The 10,102-nt window shown below is 33.7% G+C and overlaps 1 protein-coding gene across 1 annotated transcript; it reads left to right on the top strand.

Moving 5' to 3' along the window:
• Positions 1-1,562: 1,562 nt before the first annotated feature.
• Positions 1,563-8,118, top strand: LOC138370400 (uncharacterized). The gene is made up of 5 exons (XM_069334756.1): positions 1,563-1,640; positions 4,692-4,798; positions 6,395-6,554; positions 7,413-7,519; positions 7,970-8,118. Exons 2-5 carry the CDS (start codon positions 4,754-4,756, stop codon positions 8,084-8,086), a joined length of 429 nt encoding a protein of 142 aa, XP_069190857.1. The 5' UTR covers positions 1,563-1,640; positions 4,692-4,753; the 3' UTR covers positions 8,087-8,118.
• Positions 8,119-10,102: the final 1,984 nt, after the last annotated feature.

A 10,102-nucleotide genomic window follows, 5' to 3' on the forward strand; every position in this document is an offset into this window, starting at 1 on the left:
ATCTGTTACAACCTTCTAGGAAGCTTTTAAGGTCAGGATTGACATTACAGTGCAGCGTTTTATATATATAAAATACACATGAGAGTATGTGCAGGGACTTAATATCTAACATATTCAGAGATTTGAGTAAGGGGTCCATATATACTGCCCGGTTGCCTGAAATGCTATAGGCCTACTATAGTGGCTTTAGGTATTGTATGCACTAGCTCTATCTATAAATCCAACATTATGTTTGTAAATCAACTATGTATGTACTTTCCTGAATAAAATTGACTTTACTGTACATTTATATTCTCTGTGGATTTGTTACCCCTATCGTTTGGGAGAAAAAAAATGACTAATACGTTCGGCGAATGACTTTGACTTCAACTTCACTTTGACTTCGTTCATGTCATCGTATTTTCCGTAATATATAAAGGTTATGACAATGCAATTATATTATTGTGTGCAAATAAGTTTGAAATTTCATGTACCCTAAAAATATTAAAATAAAGAATAAGAATAATTAAATAATTGTTGTAGTAAATTGTCACACGTTCATCATACGCAAACGAACACACAGTTTGGAGCGTCAGTACAAGACCGCCGCCATTTTAAAACACGGCTTCGAATGTAAGTAATGTTTTTCTCGTACTAACACTGTGTTATACAATAGATTTGGTCTTGAATTCACAAATTTAGTTGTTACATCTGACAGAGTATGTTAGACGGTGTAATGCTGGTCCATGTTAACGTATTTGTGGGCTTGGTTGGTTTAAATGTGGAGGCGAGGCCTGGCAGTGCTGGTGTATGTGGAGGCGAGGCGAGGCCTGGCAGTGCTGGTGTATGTGGAGGCGAGGCCTGGCTGTGCTGGTGAGTATGTGGAGGCGAGGCCTGGCAGTGCTGGTGTATGTGGAGGCGAGGCCTGGCAGTGCTGGTGTATGTGGAGGCGAGGCCTGGCTGTGCTAGTGTGTATGTGGAGGCGAGGCCTGGCTGTGCTAGTGTGTATGTGGAGGCGAGGCCTGGCAGTGCTGGTGTATGTGGAGGCGAGGCCTGGCTGTGCTAGTGTGTATGTGGAGGCGAGGCCTGGCTGTGCTAGTGTGTATGTGGAGGCGAGGCATGTACAACACTCCCCAATAGGAAGAAAACCCACTGGGTTCTAGGCTAGGTTAGGCTTATCTGTAATAATTGAATTAAGCCTAGCAAAGCCTAGAACCTAGTTCAGTAATTTAAAAAATGTTGTAACTTGAAAAATGCCATTCAATACATTACACAATTTAAATATTTTCAGGCAATCAACACAACCCTCATGTTGGCTAACCCTCTCTCATGTTGGTCAATAATTTAATTATTTTTTTATGGAGTAATCTTTGCTGTTGAAATGTAGTCTTTTTGAGACTACATTTCAAATGTAGTGTGTGTGGAGGCGTGTATGTTAGGTATTACCTAATATACACGGTGTAATATATCTATCTGTGTGAAATAGATTAAATCCATTTATTTGATATTCAGCTAATAGTTCTGTATTTTCTACATTCATACATGTTTTGGTAAGTGCAATAATATGTATTGTTTCATTGCAGATTAGAGATTCAAGATAGTTCTAGATTTCCGAAGTACTGAAACGCGCGCCATACAGGCTTGGTGGATCTAGGTGCAAGGTAAAATTATTTACATTTACTTGTTTTGTATTTATGTTTTGTATTTATATGCATATATGCATTTATATGCATTATTCTATAGAATAATAGATCTCGTAATAATTTTGCAAAAATAGTGGCATTTACTATTTTTAAAAGATTATTAAAAAATTTACTGATATGGTGCATTCGGAAGGGCGAAGAGGGAGAACGGCCTGTTGACATAGCTCGGGTGCAGGGGGGGGGGGGGGGTTGTGTAAAAGCCTGGTTTGTGCCTCGGAGAGGCTATGGGATCCAGTAAGTTCAGTAGAACTTCGGTTTCAACCCTTTTACCCTGTTGTAGCTCAGTCGATTAAGGCAGTGTCTGGGATGCTCCCGGACGCAGGTTCGAATCCTCGTCACGGCCCTTGTGGATTTGTTCATTTGATGCATCACGTTATTGTGATCTGTGTGTGTAATTCTTCACTTGCTACAGCAACAGGAATGTGTGTGTATGTATTTGTGTTGTTGAATATGACCGAAAGTGTAAGATTAATGATTCTAACACAAATCGTCTGAATATTTGTTTTTCTTCACTGTCGAGAGTAGTTAAAAAAATTTACTCGAGTTTATTTTCACACTTTATTTATGGTCCTTAAGTCCCTCTCCTTAATGCTGCTGCTGTTTCTCGCATCTTTGCATCGCTTGTATGTTTGGGGGTTTGGCCTCTTGCTATATATTGATTCCATTTGTGTGTGTTTGGGTCTCAGGCCCTCTCGCAATTTCTGTTGAACAAACCCCTTTTCCTAGTTCTGCATCTCTCCTTTGGTACAAATTTTGTTGTGCTTTTATCATATATTTCACAAAACTTGACATACATTTCATTTACTTCATGTCCTATCAGCAAGTGTTTGTCAAATTCTTTAAGGAAAGTTTATCATCCTGATTGCAGATCTCTAGCGATATTATGTCAACTTCTTGTGGATTCGCAATCATTATTTAATTTACCTTTAGGTGTTCTTTCACCAGCACAGCAACACTGTACCTCTCCCAACCAGTTTAAGATAAAAACTAAGTACTAACTAATTAACTCAATGTAACCTACCTTACCCCCAAAATGACAACCCATGTCTTCTATTTTAAACAATGCTGTTTTGTTGACCAAATTGTATTTTTGTTTTTTTCTGCAATGTTTCCCCCCCACCCACCACTCTACCACCACATTGAGTTTAGTAGCTCTGTGCACGTCAGGTGCTGTTTAATATACAGACCTACTCCTCCATTTGACCTAGTTTCTCTATCACATCTATATCACTTTGTGCTTTAGCCCTGGTGGAGCTTGGTCCACCAGGCTGTTGTTTGGAGTGGCCCGCAGATCCACATACAGTCTGCATATGATATACAGTCTGTTGATCAATTAAACTACAGTAGTTAGTTTTTATCATCCGAATGCACCAATATGTGTTCATTCTTCCCAGATGAAGGAACTAGGTAATATTCATCATCTGAATGCACCATCTGATGCTTTAACACACTCATGATACACGAGAGGTTTAAAAAACTTTTAAAACTTTTAAAACTTTTTGACCTATGTATTTAAAAGCAATTCTAAAGTTAAAAAGTGTAGCATAGGCCCCTCGCAGAATGTTCTTAATATGATCCTCAGGTTATAGTTTTCTATCTAAAACCACCCCTAGATCTCTTTCTTGATCAGAATTCTTTATAGATCTCAGTGGCTCGATCATAGAAACTGCTCTAAATCCTTGTTGGCCTGGATTGTGGAGGTCATTGGTCTCTATAAAACTAGTAATCTGACTCCTGATCACTCTCAAATAATTTTATTATGTGGGATGTTAGTGCAACTGGTCTATAATTCTTTGCCAATGCTTGTGTTGTGTTGTGTTGTTTTGGTAGTGATGTGCAATGTGTTGTTTTGGTAGTGATTCGTCCAGTTCTGGTAGTAGTGCGGTTGTTGTGTAGTGTAGTACTTGTGTGCTTGTTAATGACTTGTATTCCAGTCTTGTGGGTATCTCCTTTCCCCTACGGGCCAACTGCTTTGTTCTTACCTAGCATTTTGCTTTGTTTGGGTATGAATGTTTGTGTGCCGTATATTTTGCAAAATTTGCCATATATCTCATTATTTACTCCTCTGCCTAGCAACAAGTCTGTCTAATTATACTCATTAACTGTTTTTCAAAGTTCCCCATAGTGTCCTTTATTGAAATCGAGTTCATGAACCGTTTCAATGTTCTTATTTTCTTCTAGATTATATCTTAAAGTATATTTAAATGTTATTGTTATTATTGTTATTAAATGTTATTGTGACATTGCATTGCAATTGAGCTATGTTGTTTACCATACCGTTCATTTCGTGAGTATAAGTATAGATGCCACACTTGTGACAGGTAAAACCATGCCTTTTTTGAAAAACAGCACCGTCTGTTGCACGTAAGAGCAACCCACACTATATTATGTTGCGATATTATTTCAATATTTCCGATTGTATTGATAATTTGAATTTTCATAGATTTCAATTTATTTTCATTTCGATTTAATAATTTTGTGTGACATTGCATTGAAATTGAGCTGTGTTGTTTACCATACTGTTCATTTCATGAGTATAGTTTATTTTTTTATTTTTTTCATTTCATTTTTTTAGCTGTTCTTATTTTTCAGTGATGGGAATATCAGATCATTTGATGTTCCCAATTTTCTGATGGAAGCATCAGACCATTATAGAATGCATCGGATGAGGTAGTTTGGAATGGTGGGGAGGACGAGAGGGGGGTATGGTGGGGAAGACGAGGGGACAGAGGAGAGGGTAATGGTGGGGAGGACGAGGGGACTGGGGAGTTGGGGATGGTGGGGACAGGGGAATGCTGGGGAGGACAAAGGGACAGGTGAATGGGAGATGGTGGGGGAGGAAGAAGGACAGGGGAGGGGAAAATGGTAAGGAGGACGATGGGACAGGGAAGTGGGAATAGTGGGGATGATGTGGGGACAGGGAAGTGGGAAGGACGAGAGGACTGTGGAATGGGGAATAGCAAAGTGAATTATAATTATATATATTAATTAATTCTTATAAATTTCCAGAAGCCTGTATCAACACCCACACTAATGCAACTGAAAGAGATGTTGAGACAAGTATTGCTGATATGTTGAAGAACGCCCCAAACAAACTCGGTGGAAACAGATACAAGGTAAAGTTTGCCAATTTGCTGTAGTCTAATTCAATTTCTTTTTAGTAATCTTCGAGAACATTTATGCTATGAATAAGATAAAATAATGTAACTGATTTTGATTTATTTACTATTTATTATTTATTTACCGTTATTAGTATAATAGATCTCGTAATAATTTTGCAAAAATAATGGCATTTACTATTTTAAAAAGCTCGGGTGCAGGGGGGGGGGGTTATGTAAAAGCCTGGTTTGTGCCTCGGAGAGGCTATGGGATCCAGTAAGATCGTCCTTCCTTTCCTCCCTAGAATCTGGATGTAGCAGGTGCTCAATTGTCAAAAGTGAAAAATTGGTTTTGTCTTCCGAATGCACCATTTCTGTAAATTTGCTAATAATCTTTTAAAAATAGTAAATGCCATTATTTTTGCAAAATTATTACGAGATCTATTATACTAATAACGGTTTGATAAAATACAGTAGACTGCCTACTGGTTTTACCTGTAATAAGGTTTGATACAGATGATTATGATTATGGTTTTGGCCTCCACCACCCTCTCACCTAACTTGTTCCAACCATGTCTACCACGGTTTTGTCGTCCGAATGCACCATTTCTGTAAATTTGCTAATAATCTTTTAAAAATAGTAAATGCCATTATTTTTGCAAAATTATTACGAGATCTATTATACTAATAACGGTTTGATAAAATACAGTAGACTGCCTACTGGTTTTACCTGTAATAAGGTTTGATACAGATGATTATGATTATGGTTTTGGCCTCCACCACCCTCTCACCTAACTTGTTCCAACCATGTCTACCACGGTTTTGTCTTCCGAATGCACCATTTCTGTAAATTTGCTAATAATCTTTTAAAAATAGTAAATGCCATTATTTTTGCAAAATTATTACGAGATCTATTATACTAATAACGGTTTGATAAAATACAGTAGACTGCCTACTGGTTTTACCTGTAATAAGGTTTGATACAGATGATTATGATTATGGTTTTGGCCTCCACCACCCTCTCACCTAACTTGTTCCAACCATGTCTACCACGGTTTTGTCTTCCGAATGCACCATTTCTGTAAATTTGCTAATAATCTTTTAAAAATAGTAAATGCCATTATTTTTGCAAAATTCCTGAATATTGTCAAAATGACGGAAACCCATATGTCAAAAACACATGGAGATATACCAATCCTGGAAGACATTCTTCCATCCCCACTTGAAACTGTTGAGCAGGTGGAAAGTCTGTCACATGAGCTAAAAGTTAACAGTGAATATAAAAAGAGTATGGTAAGTGTTGCTTAATTCTTTTAGCCTGAGTATGGTAAGTGTTGCTGAATTTTTTTAGCCTTGTACATATGTCTTTTGATTAGTTTTTTTGCAGATGAAGGAAGGTGGGGTGGCACATAATTGATTGTTCAGTGTTATGTTTAAGGTACAAATAAAACAAAAGCAAAAGTTACTCAAATTCGTTGATTTTTGTAATAGTTAAAAAGGAAAATATTTTAATGCTATTTATTTAATACAGTTGGAAATTAGAAAATCTAATGTTGAGATTGAAAGATATATATTATTCTCTATTACCTTACAGCTTATGCATTATTTTAACAGGTCCAGACGCTGTCTCAAATGGGCGGTGCAAGCTGTGGAGACACAGTGAGACGAATGATGAGGAGGATAGGGACGTATGGGGTCTGGTCTCAGTATTCACTCGTTGGGCGCAAGAGGAAACGTGTCTTCAAAACCTTGGATATTTGTAATGTAATAATAAGTACGTAAATTTGACATTTTTTTGGATTATATATATGTCTGCATGTATTATGTATTATACTTGCATGCTTGTTAATGACTTGTATTCTAGTCTTGTGGGTATCTCCTTTCTCCTACGGGCCAAATGCTTTGTTCTTACCTAGCATTTTGCTTTGTTTGGGTATGAATGTTTGTGTACCTTCATTGTATATTTTGCAAAATTTGCCATATATCTCATTACTCCTCTGCCTAGCAACAAGTCTGTCTAATTATACTCAATAACTATTTTTCAAAGTTCCCCATAGTGTCCTTTATTGAAATAGAGTTCATGAACCGTTTCAATATCCTTATTTTCTTCTAGATTATATCTTAAAGTATATTTAAATGTTATTGTGACATTGCATTGCAACTGAGCTGCGTTGTTAACCATTCTGTTCATTTCATGAGTATATTTTATTTTCTATTTTTTCATATCATTTTTTTTATCTGTTTTTATTTTTCAGTGATGGGAATATCAGATCATTTGATGTTCCCATCAGAAAATTGGGAAAGTCAGATCTTTTGATGTTCCCAATTTTCAGACGGAAGCATCAGACCATCATGGAATGCATGGGATGAGGTAGTTTAGAATGGTGGGGAGGACGACAGGGGGGATGGTGGGGAAGACGAGGGAACAGAGGAGAGGGTAATGGTGGGGAGGACGAGGGGACAGGGGAATGGAGAATGCTGGGGAGGACAAAGGGGACGAGGGGACGGAGGAAGACTGGAGAACAGGGGAACACCTAAATAAAAGCCAACAATGTTATTACTCTGTGGCTTCTTGTCTCCTGACAAAAAGAATTATAATTATATATATTAATTAATTCTTATAACTTTCCAGAAGCCTGTATCAACACCCACACTAATGCAACTGAAAGAGATGTTGAGACAAGTATTGCTGATATGTTGAAGAACGCCCCAAACAAACACGGTGGAAACAGATACAAGGTAAAGTTTGCCAATTTGCTGTAGTCTAATTCAATCTCTTTTTAGTAATCTTTGTGAACATTTATGCTATGAATAAGATAAAATAATGTAATTGATTTTGACTAAATATGTAGATATATTTAATTTTCTGAGCACTAATAATGAAAGAAAACCAAAATAAGAGGTGGCTACTATCTCTAATAATGGGCTGGAATAATACAGGATATAATAATATATATATATATAAATATATATACATATATTTATATATATATATATTTATTTATATAAATATATATATGATATATATATTCTATTCTATTAGTCTATTCTATTCTATAGTTTTATATAGATTCTTGTTTTAGTTTTTTTCTATAATATGGAAAGGGTTTTTAATTAATAAATTAAATATTATATAATAAAATAATGTATTATTGAAAACAATTAGTAACAAACAATATTTCATTACAGGGTGGTGAAGCAAGAATACATGTGCATCACATAGCAGAGTCGGATATGACGAATAATGAAAACAGCGGAGAGCCTGGTGCATGGCATACCACTGAATCTTCTCTAATGTCTATATAGAAGAATCTTTGTTTCTGTGTGTATATATGTATATATATCATTAATCAAATATATATAATATATATATATATATATATATATATATATATATATATATATATATATATATATATATATATATATATATATATATATATATATATATATATATATATATATAACCTATATATATATATATATATATATTTATATATATATTTATATATATATATATATTTATATATATATATATATTTATATATATATTTATATATATATATATATATATTTATATATATATTTATATTTTATTAAATATGACCGAAAAAGTAAGATAATGTACGAAAATAATGTACGAAAGATTGAGAAAATTCGTGTTAGAATTATTAATCTTACTTTTTCGGTCATATTTAATAAAATATGTCTACAGGAAAGACTGCTACCAAAATATACTAATATATATTTATATATATATATATATTTATATATATATATATATATATATATATATATTTATATATATATTTATATATATATATATATATATTTATATATATATATTTATATATATATATATATATATTTATATATATATATATATATTTATATATATATATTTATATATATATATTAGGTTAGGTTTGGTAGGGTTGGTTAGTTATCATATATCTACGTATAACTAGCTAGTTTTACCTTTATATATATAATATTTATATATATATATATTATATAAAAAGTTTGTGAGGAAGACCTCTGGTGCCAATGTGGGGACCCATAGCATAGGAGAAGAAAATAAAAAGTATTCAGAGGAGACCTTGTGGTCACTCACTAAACACTAATATTATCTTCTACCACCCCCATTCTTTTGTATGTACACATATATTTGCTTTATTTGAACTTTGTTACAAAGAGGGAGTTACATATAGGTTACAAAGATGGTTATCATATATATATTATTTATATATATATATATTATTTATATATATATATATTATTTATATATATATATATATATATTATTTATATATAAATATATTATTTATATATAAATATATATATATATAATATATATACTATTACACTACATTCTTATGTATTACACTAATATATATATATATATAATATATATATATATATATATATATATATATATATATATATATATATATATATATATATATATATATATATATATATATATATATATTATATAAATTATTTATATATATATTATATATATAATTATATAGGTCATATGTTTTTGTATTTTTGCTGATTTGTTAGTAAATAATAAAAGAAATATAAATTATTTGATTTTTATACCCTTAAATTGGTTTTAATATTTAAATTGAAAACACTAATATAATATAAAAAATTTATTATTTAAAATATTTAAAATATTTAAATATATTTAAAAATAAATATTTTTTATTTTCAAGAAATTTAACTTTAAACACAAAGATGTGAAAATGGTTCAGATAAGGCTCAAACCTTTCACAAGAGATTCATATTGGTGTATGAATGGATTATGAATGACTCATGTTAGGAGTGTAAGTTGCCACAACATCTCAAATTAGTGTTAGATACATATGTCTTGGTTATAAGTTTTGGAAACCTATTTAAGTCCACACACAATATCGTATCTGATACGATAAAACAAACGTTTCCAATACTTTCAAATACTTTCCAGATATGTTGTGGCAACCTAAAATTGTTTGCTGGGTTGTGCCTCCATCTTGGGCATTGATGCACAGACCCCCACCACTAGGGTCTGGCAGCCATAACCAGAATTCAGAGTCACCTGGTGTAGGGGCATCCTCACTGGGCCTCCCACAGTGGTCACACTTGCCACCCCCACACTGGTACTCTCGTAACCCTCGGGGAACAGGGTTTCGCTCACCAGGGTAGAATCTGCCCCAGTGTCTCTTAATATCTTCACCGGGATGGGGTCTGCGTCCCCCATCCTTACATTTCCCTCACACACGAATGGGTGAACTCTTTTCTCCCCACTCAGTACGGGTTCATCCCGCACCGTCT

This window comes from Procambarus clarkii, chromosome 32 (genome assembly GCF_040958095.1).
Source record: "Procambarus clarkii isolate CNS0578487 chromosome 32, FALCON_Pclarkii_2.0, whole genome shotgun sequence".
Lineage (NCBI taxonomy): Eukaryota > Metazoa > Arthropoda > Malacostraca > Decapoda > Cambaridae > Procambarus > Procambarus clarkii.